The sequence below is a fragment of the Sciurus carolinensis genome, chromosome 2 (genome assembly GCF_902686445.1).
Source record: "Sciurus carolinensis chromosome 2, mSciCar1.2, whole genome shotgun sequence".
Lineage (NCBI taxonomy): Eukaryota > Metazoa > Chordata > Mammalia > Rodentia > Sciuridae > Sciurus > Sciurus carolinensis.
The window spans coordinates 24,779,248-24,794,701 of NC_062214.1; the positions used below are offsets into that span (position 1 = coordinate 24,779,248).

Here is a 15,454-nt window from a genome sequence, read left to right on the forward strand (position 1 = left end):
AGAACCCTGGGTCTGGATTCGACTCCAGCAGTTGGAGGAGCTGACAGGCAGCCTATGGGTGCAGAGCCACCAGCCCCTGGGCTTCCCCTGGCAGCAGCCTCAGCAGCCGCCCCGCAGGCCTGCAGGGCTCCTCACTCTGCTCCACGCGTTGGCATCTGGAGATGCCGAAGAGCTTGGGGGGTCGGGCCTGCTGTCTCACGGGGGTGCTGGGCAGTGCACCCGTTGTCACCAGCCTGCATGGGCTGTCCCCAGGTCAGGCTGGCTGTAGGAAGCGGGGACCTTCTCTCCAGGCTTCAGCCACAGGCCAGGAGAGAAAGGAGGACAGCTCTGAGCCTCTAGTGGTGACGGGACAGGGTCTGGGGTGGGAGGGAGACAGAGAGGAAGCCCAGGGCCACCACTTTTGTGGGCTGTGGCAGGTGGCACTGGCCACCTCTGAGCATTGCTTGGAAGGGACCAGAGCCACACAGGAAGCTCTGGATAGCACAGAACGGGTGGCCCTCCTCCTCCTCCAGTCCTGCCCTTCCGTGTCCAGGAGCTGTCAGAGGCTGCCGGCCTGGGCCAGCCTGCCTGGCTGCTGTTTCCAGCAGGACACAGCCCACTCCTGACTCCTGGGTTCGATTTTAATGGTCTTGACTGTTCCCTGAACTCTCAATTCCAAGGACGTTCCTTAGCAAATCAGTTCCTGAGCTCTTTCTTTGTTTACACTCTCTGGTTAGAAAGGAAATAATCCCGTGTGACAAACTGTCCATAGACCCCAACTTCCTTCCCTATTTGGGGGTCACACCAGCTTCTGTTTAGCAGCAGTGAAATTTCCATAATCTATCCCAAAGATTCCTTTTAGTTGTCTCCAGCGACAAGAGTTTGTGTCTTTATAGGGCGTGAACACTGGCACTGTAGCCACACAGCACTGAGGGAGCCTGGCCATCAGAACCTGGGGTAGCAGGGTGGTGGCCGAAAGCCAACAGCAGGCTCACATGCCCCATAAGATAACCTGGGGCTGGACCTGGGGAAGGGCCCAGACCCCCGCCCCCAACTCCTTTCCAGTGGCAGGAGCTTCTGCGTCCGCCAGAACCTTGCAGCAAGCCCCCGGCCTTCGGGAAGCCTGTCCCATTATCTGGACATGACAGTCAGGCGCAGGCTGAGCAGCCCTTCCTCTGGGGCTTGTGCTCTGCTCACAAGAGCCTCCTGGTGTTGCACACAGGGGATCTGAGGCTTAGGGAAGTTAGGGAATTACCAGCAGAGTGGCAGAGCAGGACCCGAATCCAGCAGCCCACTCCTTGGGAAGGCCCAGACCAGACAGGGCCTGGTGGTTCCCCTCCCTGAGAGCACACCCAGCGGGTTTCAGAAGACCTCTGGCCCTCTCGGTGCTGCCACCGTTCCACCAGCAGAGGGCAAACAACAAACGAGTTCCCCGAACCCCACACCCTCTCTTATCCCAGAAGAATTAACCTTCCTCCTCAATCAGGCACAAAAGAACTCCTCAGCTAGGCACAATCCCAGCTACTTAGGAGGCTGAGGCAGGAGGATTGCAAGTTTGAGGCCAACCTGGGCAGCTTAGCAAGAAAAATAGTTTAAAGGGCTGGGATGTCCCTCTGAAGAATAGTGCCTGCCTGGCACGTGTGAGGCCCTGAGTTCAGCAGCGCCACAGAGGGAGGGGGTCTGAGGTGCTGAGCCTAAGCAGGAAGAGGCTCTCCCCTGGGGTGTGCTCAACCTGACGAGGCTGGGACGTGGGCCTCTTCCTGGCTTCATCCTGCCTGAGCACATTCTCCAGCTCCACTTGGGGCGACTCCTGGGCTTGCCACACCCAGGCACTGTCAGTGTGCTAGGTCCTGCACCCCCGCCTTCCGGCCTGTGTTGGGAGATCAGGCACAGACCCAGGCACTCATTCCCACAGGTCTGGGACCACGATTCCTGTTCCCAAGCAGCTCACCACCTGAGGTTTCAGGTTGTGGAATGTTCCTTCTCTCTGGGGACGAGAGTGGGGATGTGTCTCCGTTGGAGTTCTCGGGAAGCAGCACAGGGTGTGGACAGTGCCAGGGAGCTAGGATCAGTGTTCTGCTCTGCCCAATGCCAAAGCCCATGCACTTGGCACATGCTGCCCTGCCCCCAGTGCCACATGATCTTGGACAAACCTCATCCTCCTTTGTGCCAGAAACCCTCCTCTTTGCAAGATCACCCTGAGTGCCCTCGTGGAGTTTAAGCCCTATTCCAAGCACCAGGACACAACCATCAGGGAGATGGAGGCCAGCCTCAGACTCAGCGCCAGCTCACAGCCGGCACCCAGACAAGGGGTCTGCCTCCATCTTACCTTCTTCTCCTCTCCACAGGGCCCACAGACCTCAGCATGAAAGGCGGGGCCTCTGCCACCTCCACCACCCCCACGCCCACCCCCTCCAGTAACAGCACCAGCAGGACCATGCCCACCGCCCAGCTCAGCCCCACGGAGATCAGCGCTGTGCGGCAGCTCATCGCGGGCTACCGAGAGTCTGCGGCCTTCCTGCTGCGCTCTGCAGATGAACTGGAAAACCTCATTTTACAGCAGAACTGACCCGCTGGCACGCGGCGTGCACTACCCTAGGGAAGGAGGCCATCCCAGCCTGGACCCAGCTTCCTGCCTCACCAGTTGGTACATTTTGTTTTCCGAAAGAGGTGGGATCCAAAAGAGCTGTTTCTAGCCACACTCCAAGCACCTGAGACTTTGGGCACAAGGACACTTTTTTTTTTTTTTTTTTTTTTTTTTTTTTTTTTTTTAAATCTCACCACTCGGGTGCTCTGACCTGCTTGGAAGAGGCCCACAGGGCAGCTCTGGAAGGGTTGGGGCTCCCCTGACAAGGCACGGGGGCTGCAGCTCTGTTTAGAATCACCTTCGTGGACCCTGATGTTAGAATCCCATCCCCAGATAATTACCTTTCAAGTCTTAGGTGAGCAGAATTGCATATTTATTGAGAAAAACAAAGTGGACCCTTTCTTCCTCTCCCCTTAGTAATTTATTTTTCTGAAAATGGATTCTTTTGTGTTTGTACAGATTGCCAGTCTGTGTGTCTGATCAGGACGTGTCCCTGTTCCTAACATTCCATAGCACTACACTGATGCGGGCTGGGGGCTGCCAGGGTGGGCGGGCGCCAGGCTGGTTGGCCCTCCGAGTGCCCAGCGTGCCCTCGGGAAGGCCACCACCCCTCGACCAGGCTGTCCTGTTGCAGATCCCAGGGACACTGCCAGGTACCGCCAAGCTGGAGGACCTCGCCCACACCCACTGCAAAGCAAAACTAGAAAGGCAACCACCCCAGCCCTGTCATGGCCTCCGGTACTCTACCTCACACTGCAGCGCGGGCTTTCCCGGACGTGCCCCGAGCCTGTTCTGAACGGCTGTCTCCCCAAGTCCCCCACAATGTGTCTGCCTAGGAGGTAAGTCAGACGGTGTCCAGGAGCCAGAGCCCAGAGGGTCCTGTCCTTCACAGCCAGCAGCTGGCAGTCCCCGGCCCTCTCAGCTGCTTGACAGGACCGAGTGCTGGAGGGGGCAGCCAGTCAGCGGGCACTGGCCTTCACCTGGTCGCCAGGGGCCAGGTCCAAACACCTCTGCACGGGCCAGGGGCCCTCGTAACTGCCAAGAAGGGCCCACATTGCTGGGGTGGGCCCCAGCTGGCAAGCAGCTGTGAGCTCCAGGGTGGACTGCAACTCCTGCCCCCTCGCCCGGGTCGCAGTCAGTGGAAGTGGAGAGGCCACTTGGGTTCTCCTAGGACTGATCCTTCTGCAAGGCCCAGTCCTGGTAGAAACCCAGAGTCCCTGGAGTGTGAAAAAGGGCAAAAAGAAAAAAGCTGGCCTGGTTTCCTTATCCCCGATCGGCACTTCCTCCTGCTCAGTGCAATACCTACCAGTGCTGCTAACCAGGGATTCACCGACCTCAGTAGGCCCAAAGGGCCTCTCCACACACTCCGTAGCCATGACAGCAGCTCTCTGCTGCCCGCCCCTGCCCAGAGCCGGCAGAAACCCTGTTGCCTTTCCTCCCTTAGAGCAAAGAGGCCCCAGGAGAGCCAGGGCCAAGTGGACCCTAGGATGGCCAGAGAGCTCCACTTGATCCAGAGCAGGTGCCCCTTCCCAAACCAGCTTTTCTGCAGCCAACTGCCTGTTGCAGCCCTGGCCGCTGCCCCAGCACCATGGCAGACCACCCCTCAGGATAGTGGCAGGTGCTGGCACAGACGCCTGCCTGCTCAGATCCAGGAACTGCAAGGCAAGGTGCCGCGTCCCAGGCACACCTCCACCTGCGGCCGGGGTGGTCTCCCACGTGGCCTCAAATGCTCACTCAGCCACACCACCTCTGCCTTCCAAGTGACCGATCCCCAGGTCTCTGGTCAGGGCCAGGACACCTGAGACCTCCCTCAGCACAGCACAAGCACCAGTGCCCAGGCCTCTCCCATCCCTGGCCATCCACGTGCCCAGTCCCCGCCTGCTCAGTACGACTCCCTGACATATGAATTTGTGTAAATATTTATTTTTGTGTGTGAACAATACTACAAAGTAATCAGTAGATCTTTCTTTTGCAAAATATTACCCCAGGCAATTTGTGAAAATCTTAAATGTTAAAAACTGGCAGAGACAATCGCCGCCCTAGAATTCCTGCTACCAATTGCTTAACATGTCATTTCTCCTCCCAGAGGCAGTACCAAGCTAGGCACAAACAGGTTGCATTTCTTGGCAGACAGGAGAGAGACTGTGGAGGGGTTCCTCCCTCCACCCCAACAGAGCGCCATCTAAATATCAGCATAAGCTGCGCCTGAACTTCCGTTTCCCTGAGCGCAAGCTGTCACCACTGACCATTCAGCAGGCCTCAGTGCTGCAGTGTGAGCCTAGGTTCCACGTGTTTTAAAGAAAAAGGGAACAAATGCCAATGGTGATGGTCCATTGGAACCCTTGGGACCTCCAGGGCAGTGGACAGAGAAGCTATACCTGAGTCCCAGAGAAGGCCGAACCAGGAGCAAGTTACTGTGTGGGCACAGGATCCCACTAAGAGTTCAGTCAGGGACTCGTTCTGTTTTACTTTTGTTTAAAAGACACAGCTTTGAGCCTTCCCTTCACTCCTGACTTGGAGGGCGCTACAGGGCCCACTCTGATGGACCTAGCCTGCTGCTGTCCCCTCCCAGGGAGAGGCTGCCTTCTGCCTGAGGGCGCGCCCAGAGCCCTGTCCCAGTCACTTAGAGCTTCTGGAGGTACTCAGAGCACAAAGTAATCACTGGGGATCTGGGTTAAAAAGGAAATGCAAGGTAGGACACAGCAATCCTGGAGTCTTGGCAGGGGGCCGACTCCATGAGAAGCAGAACTGGAGAAGTCGGGGCTCGCTCTTACTCGCGGTCATCTCACAGACCGACCGGTGGTAGTATGACCCATCTGAAATTATTTTTCTGTCACCACTCATACAAATGGCAGTTTATTCCCACGTCAGTGTTGGGGGAGAGGGACGGGCAGGGCTAGGAGGGTCTCAGAGGATTTCAAACAGGTAGAACCCATACATCCCTCCCTGTTCTCAAGGGCCACGCATGACTCCAGGGGTGGTTATAGGATTAACTACCAGTTCATTTTCAAAATGCTGCTTTGAACTCAGAGGGTTGATACTTTTAATTTGTAATTTTTTGTAAGACTTTTTACAAGATAGTAAAGTATTTCACCAGAATACCAGTTTCAATCCGTCCGTGGTCTGATTTTTATATAATTTAGTGGTGCTTTAGAAACTTTGTTTTCGTTGTTTCTGAGCTCAACAGCTCAATCCTTTTCGCCTGTATCTACCTAAGACCAATGTGAACCTTTGTATTTTTGCTCCTAATTTTGGACTCAGTGAAAGTGTACTGTTTACATGTACAGACGCCCCAGTCCCTCCCTGTGTGTCCTGCAAGACTCGCCCTTGAGGAGGAAGATGCACCTCACTATGCTCATCTGCTTAGCAAAGCCACAAACAAAAACCTCTCACTTTTTACCTGTTTCCACCTAAAAATAAAGACCTACACCACACAGAACTCAAGATTTGCTGGAAAACACTCCACCTGGTAGACGGCCCGTGTGCCTCTACCATGTGTCCACTAGGAGCAGGGGTGGGGAGCGAGCCCTCCTGTCGGCGGCGGTGGGTTGCTGCACGGACAGACAACACATGAAGGCAGGACTTCACTGCCCAGTTCTGGGATGAACGTAGTTCTCCAGGCAGCCTGGCCATGGGAAGGTCAAGGTGACTCATGGGGCCTTCAGGATCAAGCCAGCCAGGATTTAGGGACAACTCATAAGGTCATCAAGCCTCTAGCGTAATTTAGACCTTTTTGGAAGTGTGCGAGTTCCGCATCTGAGACTCTGGCTCTCGATGCAGAGGGTATAAGGGTACAAGCCTTTCTCCAGGGCTGCTCTGGAGGCAGCTTGGTAGTGAGCTGCCACCTCTAGGGAGGGGACGAGGCTCCAAGGCAGTTAAGCATATGGCACTTACTGCAAGCAGCAGACAGATGGCACCAACTTTTAAAGGTGACTCTTTATTAATCAATTGCTTCACCTCTAAATTATATTTTTACAGATATGCACCTATGCAACTTAACGTGGCTCTTCTAAGCAGGTGAGGACTTCCTCCTCAATGCTCTCTATAAAAAGTATTTGTGTTCTGTACAGTGAGTTTTTCCAGTAAATGTGGCTTAATATTTTAATTCTTAGAATGTGTCTTCTATGTGATGCGACTAAATTCTGTTTTGTTTGTGGAATGACTAGCACAGGCCGACTCCCTCTCTCCCTCACTTAACAGAAGACCAATGAGCTGTTAATCGAGCTGTTATCTCCATGGTATTACTGCTAAATGCACTGATTTCATAAGTATGTGGAATCCTTTTCCTTTTGAATCTGTATATCATATATAAGACTGAATCTACTTAATAAACACTGAGCAAACCGAGCGCTGCGCTTCCACTGTGTCCTGTCGACAGCAGCATGGCCAACCCGCTCTCTTGTCCTTCAGAATCCAGTTTGACAACAAAACTACCTTCTATGAAGATTTCGCCCTCTTCTCACCAATAATCTGGCACAGATAAGTTCCTCAGTAAGTTTTAGGGCTGGGGATGTGGCTCAGTGGTATATAACGCTCGGTCCCCAGGATCCCCAGCACCACACATAAGTTCCTCCGTAAGTTTTCTTGAATAACCTGTAGCCTCATTTTGGCACCTCGCCTGTTAAAAGGAAGGAATTTTTCTTGAGTGCTTGTCAGGTGCCCAACATAGGTAGGTGGCAAGCCTTCCTCTCGCTTTTATTTCAATTTCACAGTCCCCTTCGAGACAGTCCCCACTTAGACACAAACAGCAGAGAGGCTCTGGGTGCTACACCTTGCCTAACTGTAGTCAGCAACCAAGTGAGGCCTTAACTGCAGCGGCCAGACCACAAGGCTTGGCCCGTTTCTCTGCCACCCTGGCGTGTGGCCAAGTGGCACCAAATTCCTGTAGCAATTCCTAGGTGCGTTTGGAAAACTGAGCAAACAGGATCCTGGCTCTGAACCTTCTGTACTTCCATTCATTCTATGTGAAGCCCCGGATCCCACCTTGAAGGAAACAAAAGAACCATTTTTCCCAAAATTTACTTGTGCACAGACTTTCATTTCATCCTACATGTGTAATTTAGAGTAAGCTTTAAGGAAAAATTGCAGGAATGTGGCTGGAAACAATCAGGTTATCATGGGTTTTAAAAAATTTTGATTGTACAAGCCAAATGCATAAATTTTATTGCTCAAATTGTGTGTATGTGTACACACCTATATTAGCAGTTATTAAAACCTATTTTTAAATAATGGCATGAAAATCTTTTTTTTTTTTTTTTTTTTAAATAACAATTCTGTGCAGTAGCCAAATACATTGGAGATCAAAGAGTAATTTGAAGGCAGCACTGAATGTGCACCTGGGCTGAACCTCAATAGACAGGAGCACAGCCCAGAACGGGCCTTAACACCTCACCCCTCCCGTGGACATAGGGGTCAAGGGACAGCAAATCCTCAGTGATGTCAAATTTCCTTGTCCTGCTGCAACTATCACTGCTGAGACTAAGGGACAATGAAAGCCCACAACCTGGAACTTCTCCAGGACAGACTGGCTTCACACACCCCACTGGCCTCCTGGCCAGCACACGACACTTACCCCTTAGAAATGGTGCTGCTCCTGGGAGTACTGGGATGCCCACGAGAAATCACTTGAGGACAGAAAAGTGCTGACTTGTCCCAGTCTGGCTTCTTTACAGGGAGCTCCAGACCACTGCTGTTAACAGTGGACACAGAACATCATCAAACGGAAAGTGTCCACTTTAGAGCAGTGAACTACAAGTCACCCACCAACAAAACAGGCAAACCTCCCTTTACTCAATGAGGCAAAGGGGAAAAAACATCTACTTTTCCTTTTCTACTCCTCCATCCTGAGGATGGAGCCCAGGGCCTACTGCATGCCAGGCAAGTGCTCTACCCCTTAGCCACATCCATAGTCTGCATATGCTTTTTTTTTTTTTTTTTTTTTTAAGTCATTTAAAATGCAGTAAGGAAGCGTACATTTAAAATGGAACAGGAGCCTTGGCATGGTAGCATATGCTTACAATCCCAGCAACTCATGAGGCCAAGGCAGGAGGATCACAAGTTCCAAGCCGGTCTCAACAACTTAGCAAGATCATGTCTCAAAATGAAGTGGGGGGACGGGAAGGCTGGGGATTGGGGATGTAACTCAGTGGTAAAGTACCCCTGGATTCAATCCCCAGTACCAAAAATAAAATGTTAACAGGAAATCTAAGAACAGAATCCTCCCCAAGTCCCGTCTCCCTATTATCTTTAGCATAAACCCAGATCACATTAGGTTCGTCAGACAAGGGCTACCTGAGTCCGGGTCACCCTCTCAAACAGTGGGCAATACTTCACATACTCTTGGGAAGAATCCGAAGAGCGGAGAAGGTTCACCAACCAAGCGGAGCAGCAGTGCACAGCAAGTGCTAAGTTCACTCGGGTGCTGTCACCTGCCTCAGGCTTTCAAAATAAGTGAGGCACAGAAAGAAGAGGAAGCAGGGGGCGCTGTCCAATTTGAGTTTCTAGCAGTAATCCTCAAGGTCATAAACCCTACCCTCTTCCGGGCTTCAGAGGGCACATATCCTTGAGAGTCCGCAACTCTCAGGCAGGTCAATGCTTTGGCCCAGTGAGGCCCCCACTGTACAAGCTGTTGTTCAGTTCATACACACTCCCATGCCCCTTACTTTCTCAAGAGCAAATGGATATCAAATTAATGGTATCATGCAAGGCCAGTAAGACAGTATTCTTTCCATATCCTGAAACATCTGGTTTCCTTATCCTTTCTACCTTTAAATAAGATTCCCTTGCCAAATATTCAGTCTTCAATCTCGGCACATTCAGCTAACTGTAGCAGAGACTAAAAGCCAGGTATCAACCTCACAACCTGCTCTCCCCCTACATCCAAATAGCTCCCTCTAAGGCAAAGGTGAAGCAGGTGACAGTCATTCAGATTTCCCAGAGCCATTAACATGTTGGCCTGGCATGGGAACAGTTGCTGAGTATTTTAACCAGGTGACAGGCACCAACAACCTGATTAAGAATGAATTCGTCTCCCTGACCAGGCAGGACGATTGCAGAGAGGTAGCGTGCCCCAAGCCCAGTCAGCACACGGCACAGCCTGTAATAACCCACCATATCACTGTGCTTCCCAGACAAGGTGCAACTGGCAAGGTACCGACCCCCCGGACCTCTAATGCCTTCTAAGCTCCTGCACACAGTAGGCACTGGGCAGCTGTCATCTACCAGGGATTTGCAAACAGCAGCACTGCAAACTGGAACTGCCCCTAGAGGTGTTCAACTTCACATGAAATTTTCTCCAGTTCTTGGAGAAAAAAAAGTTACTAGAGCTGTCCTTAAGCTTTACTTCCACCGTTTGTTTTTTCACTTTTTCTTACTTATATACCAAAATCGTTTGTGATAAGCTCAAATGGGTTACTCTTAAGTCAAATGGGGACCTTAACTGAGAAGCCAACCCTGACCCACACCTACTCAGGCTCTCTCAGCAGCAGCCCACCTGGCACCTGCCTCACGTCACAGCAAGGTCAGAACTGGTCACCTGCCTGCAGATCACCAACCCCTCAGAATCGCTTGGCAATCCTGACCACGGAGGCAGTCAGGATGAACGGCTCCAGGGGCTAGTCACCATTTACGGCTTTCGTTCACGGGAGAAAGCACTCTTCACTCTCACAAGACTTCTGACTTCAGTCCATGGGGTGGAAAAGTTCATCAAGTCAGAGTCCAAAGACCAGTGAGGCTGCCAAGTCAAGACTAACCTCACCGAAAAGCTCCACTATGAACCTGACCTTCCCGCAGCAGCAGGCAGAGCAGAAGATGACTGAGACCACAATGCAGGTTGTACAGGTTTATTTTTCCAATACCACAAGAGACATACAAGAGCAGTGCTTTTCTCTGAGCAGCCCCATGGACCAGATCAGTATTAAACTGTACCCTTGAGTGGCCCCAAAGGTCCAAGAAGGAAAAAAGACAGCTAGACACACTTGGGCCCCTGCTCCTGGTCTTTGGTAAACAGAATCTTGAGATGACGATTTGGACTTGGCCAACACTGTATTTAAATCACATCATTGATTGCCAACTTCTCACTCATGCTCCCGATGACAAAAATGCCACCTCAGGTTAAATGGGGGAGGGGGATAAAAACCTTTTAGGTGAGATGAGCCTTGCCTAAGACACGCACATTTTGTACTTCAAACAGAAGCACTCGCACAGGGACACACCTGAAGAGGTGGGCTCTCAACTCTACAGCAAGTCAAGACACAAGAAAGAAGGGGGAAACAGGATGAGGGGAGACTAATGCAGGAGCATCGACTTGCTGGAGATGTGCTGGGAGAGGCAGGCAGCAGGCTTGGCTTTGTTTCTTCCCAAACCTGCTGTCAAAAAATTAAGTCAAAAGGAGCCCAGTGGTCCCAGGTATTGCTGTGACAGGTGGGGACCCTGGAGCCACATCCAGAAGGCCTGCCTGGGGGCTGCCCAGGGAACTCACCCATGAATCCAGAAGCACTTAACACTGGTGATAATGATTTGTCACACATGGCAGCAAACAGTCATCCAGGGCTGGAGGAGGAGGAGATGTGGGAGCATGACACCTTCCCTCAGGGGGTGCAGGCAAGCTGACCCTAGCTCTGCAGGCTGTGGTAGATCCCCTGGTGACAAATCACAAGTCAGTCACTCCCCCCTCATGCCAGATAGCACAGCCCTCAGTGGCTTTAACAATTGATGTAGGGAAGCAAATGACACTGCTTTAATGCAACGAGGCTGAAGATGTAAAATAAGGAAGAGACGTTCATGTTCTCTGTACAACACATCCATTTACAGAATCGGCCGGTACTGTGTACAACATATAAATACAGGATAAAACATTAGAGGTGCATAGAGCATACTTACAGAAGCAAAAAAGTTCACTTTATACATCCAAGAATAGAGAGTTAAAAATATAAAAATAAGAAACACACACTGCTTAGAAATGTAAAATGACTTTCACATACACAGGTGTGTGGAAATGCCCACTCCCAGAGTCCAGCGTGGCAGGGCGGGGGCAAGCGGAGGAGCCGCTTGCAATCATCCGTGCAGCTGACTCCACGGTCGACAGGCGGCGCTTTCACAGGAGACAGCCCTAACCCTCCAGCCCCCTGGTCTAAGCAGGGCTATTCAAATTTCCAAAAAATCCGGTGGGCTTGTGGATCGTACAGAGACAAGAAAGTTCTGAACTGGCTGCAGCAACAGAACCAAGGGTCAACTGGCTCCATCAACTGGCATCTATGACTGAACTGTGACCTGAGGTCAGCAGGTGCTTGATCACCCTGATGGGCAATGATGGGAGTTACGTCAACTCTATGAGGCTTCTTCCCAGGCCATCAACTCCCCAAAGTAGCAGAAGAAAAGATGGCAGGGAGGGGGCAGTGGAAGACTGACATTCCTGCTCAGTTCAGGTGGTGCATTCCCTTGGTGGAGAACACAATCTTCTTATTTCAAGTCCCTCCGGGTATCAGGCAGGGTCCCCCGCCACACCAGGCTCTCTCTGTGAGGACCTAGGCTTGCCAGCCTTGGGCAGCCCCACAGGTTGCCCCCCAAGAAAACGCCCTCCAGTAAGACCAGAAGGGTTAACAAGTGACAAGAGGGTTTTAGCACTATAAATCTTAGGGGGAGGCAAGAGTGCTCTTACCTAGAGACAGAGTCTATTTTATCAATGATATTCTGTGTACAGATTTAAGATCAATTATTATCAAAATACACACACTAAATATACAATTTTTCCAATGGCCATAATTTATTATCTCACCACAAGGCACAATACACAGAGCTTCGAGGGTCCGATACAGTCGTCATGACAGAACGCACCGCAGCCTTGGCACATGATCATGGCTTTCAGGCTGCACGCACACTGGAGCGAGATGCTCTCCACTGTGCTGCTATCGGTGAACATCTGCAAGGAGAGGGACGCACTGTGGCTCGCACCAAAGTTCGCTTTGTGGCTCAGCTGCACCACACTTCCAGCCAGGCCTCTGGGAAAGGCCGGTGAGCTGGAGGAGTAATTAAAGCTGGTGGAACTCAGCTGGAGTTTAGAAAGCTTCCCATAAAAAGCCTGCTTGATGTTGAGTTGGGAAGGGATGGAAGAAGGCTCCAGAGGCTGAGCCAGCCCTTTCCCTGGCTCTTGAGGGAGTTTCCAGAAGGGCAGGTCCATGACAAAGGGCATTCCTTGCAAGTGACCCACCAGTTCCAGAGGACTGTGCCCAGCAGCTTTTCTGTTCTCTGAATTTGCATTAAGAGAACCCCCCAATAAAGTCTTTTCATTCTTGCTGCTACCAACAAAGGCAGGGGGTGGCTTTGGACCCCAGTCTTCCCTTGCAATCTGTACCCCATCAGACACAGAGTTTTTGCTTGGCCCCAACTTCCTACTGGGAAAAACTGGAGGAACCTCAGCAGGCAGTGGCACGGGGTCCACAGGCCTGGGGTACTGAAGGGTTGCAGCCACATTTCTAGGACCAAAGAGCTTCTTCCCTTGACCTCCAACACTGTTCTGACCACCCGGGGCCCCGCCTGTCTGCTCTGGCCCACAGGAGATCACATTTGGAGATGAGAAGCAAGGTGCTCTCGAGGTAGTAAGCTCTCCCGGGCTCTTGCTGGGAGCAGCATGTGGATCACTACACTCCCGGACTTGCTTCTGATCTTCAAAACTAAAGGAAGAAAACTGCTCTTTGGAATCCATTTCTTTCGGTTTCCCAGAGGAGATCATCGGCTTTGTCACTGGACTTAGAGAATCTAAACATGGGACCACCTTGGAACTCTGGGGTGCTCCAGAAGCCTGAGTGACTTCTGCCTGACTAAGACCAATGCTTGCTTCCTGGCTCTCAGGCAGGGGCAGACCCTTCGACCCTTCTGAAGCTGGGCTGCTTCTGTCAACCACACAACTGTTTTCTCCAGGACCACGCAAAGGTCCCGTGCCCAGGGGGTCACCATGGCTCTGCTCTTTTGGAAGTGGCAGTTGTGAGGATTCTGGCTTGTTGTTACTGTGGGCTGGAGGAAGAACCTTCTCTAGGGACAAGTTACCCTGCAGCAACCGCAACACAAGTGGGTTGGTGGCCTCCACTGAGGACCCAGGCCTGGTCAGGCACAGGGGTCTTGGCTGGTATTCAGTACTGGACAGCAGCAAGGAGTCTGGGATCTTCTGGGGAACGGCACATACTCGAGACACCCAGCTCTGAGGAGCAACCATTCCCTCTGTCCTTGTAACCAGACTCTGGTCACTGTTCACCTTGGACAGGAAAGTGGATTGCTTCCAATCATGTTTCACATCCTTGTCCACCAAGGACCCCTTTGTCACTGTGGCTTCACTAGTGTCAGCCTCGCTATCCTCAGTGAGGTGACCTTCAAAGTCAGAAGCTGTATCTGTGGATTCGCTGTGAGGACTCAGTGCTTCAGAGTCTACACTGATTTGCAGCTTCTCGATGTCCACATGTTTGCCATCGCTGCCAGAGCCACCCTTGCCCTGAGGTGACACTATGCAGAGTGAAGCACGGCTGTCAGGGGGTGCCACACCCTTTTCAGTTGCCAATCCCCCAGGCGACGAGGCAACAAGGGCAGCAGCACTCTCCCAGTCTTCTCCGACCTGAGGCTCCACAGGTGGAACATTTTCTCTGGATCCTGGCTCAGAATGTTTCACCACCTCATCACTTGACAGGATGGGTGTCCAAGCAGCAGCACTGTCAGACATAACAGCCCCAGTTTTCAGGGCTTTTTGTCTACCATCACTTTCCCTCACAGGTGGACCTGAATCACCAAGTCCTAATTCATCGTCACACGGTTTGTCCTGCAGGGGGCCAGCCAGTGACGATTCAGGCATGGAACTAGGAGTCACATTTTCAGGATCCTTCAGAATAGGATTATTGTCAAGAGCCAGGTCTGCTCCTTCTTCGAATACAACAGCTCCTAGCGGAGACTGCACTGGACTGGTCTCTGGAGGAACAGTGGCCCCCTGCTCCTCGCTCCCGCTTTCCCAGGAAGTAGTGCCAGACTCAAACTCAGTTCTACTCTCCAGCTGCAAGGCAGGCTGCTCTGCTAACCTCTCCGCCACTGGGGTTTGAGAGGACAGTGGGGGCAAAGCCTGGCATGGCTGGTCCCCTGTGGGAGCAACAGAGGGCTGAGAGGCATCTTCCAGACCATGTGTGAGGACACCTGGAACCCTCTGCAGTGGGCAGCCTTCTTCCTTTCTGAGAGAAGTCAGATCTTCTCTCCTGGCTCTGGACATGGCAGTTCCTGCCTGGGTCTGCTCCCCATTCAGAGGACAAGGCGGCAATAGTTGTGTTCGCTGTAGATCTGGCGTACATTCTCCAGGGGTGCTCTGGGCTCCCCTGGGCTCAGGGTGGTCACAGGCCTCACCACCATCACCACTGCTGCTGCCTCTGCCACCTCCCTCATCGGTGGCCCCGCCGCCACCTCCACCCGGGCCACCCCCACCTCCGATGGCAGTGGTGGCCGCCTCTCGATGGCAGTGGTGGCCTCTCGCCCCTCGGGCCTGCAGAGCACGGGCTTTAATGTCTGCGAGGGTCCTGGCACCAGTCCAGCCCCGGCAGGAGGACTCTGTGATGGGGACGATCCGGGGACATATCTGGTAAGTGGGCTGACCTTTAACCACCCAGGGTGGTTTGATACGTGAAAGTTGAATCTGAAAGAAAAGCACAGAGAAAGAGTTTTAATTGGGTGACCTAACCTAGGAACTACAAAGCGAGTCTGGGAGACTGGTAGCATAGAGGTCCTGCCTGGAGAACTACATCGCTGCCCTAAAAAATAAAACAATTATCGTAAAATGGTTGCCCTTGCCACCGCTTCATCCTAAGATTCTGCTGCAAGGCTACCTATGCCACACTCCCAAATTTAATTTCTGGTGAGACTGTA

The 15,454-nt window shown here is 52.2% G+C and overlaps 2 protein-coding genes across 6 annotated transcripts in view; one reads left to right on the forward strand and one right to left on the reverse strand.

Annotated features, from left to right (window-relative positions):
- The window catches only part of Nol4l (nucleolar protein 4 like), a 107,100-nt gene extending 104,392 nt beyond the window's left edge, over positions 1–2,708 (forward strand). For all 5 annotated transcript variants that reach the window (XM_047542567.1, XM_047542568.1, XM_047542569.1 and 2 more), the window contains one exon: positions 2,328–2,708. In XM_047542567.1, the coding sequence (XP_047398523.1) occupies positions 2,328–2,548 (221 nt within the window). In that variant the 3' untranslated portion in view covers positions 2,549–2,708. The remainder of the gene's footprint in view (positions 1–2,327) is intronic.
- Positions 2,709–10,393: 7,685 nt separating this feature from the next.
- The window catches only part of Asxl1 (ASXL transcriptional regulator 1), a 75,433-nt gene continuing 70,372 nt past the window's right edge, over positions 10,394–15,454 (reverse strand). The window contains 1 exon segment of the mRNA XM_047539654.1: positions 10,394–15,224. Within this exon segment, the coding sequence (XP_047395610.1) occupies positions 12,333–15,224 (2,892 nt within the window). The 3' untranslated portion in view covers positions 10,394–12,332.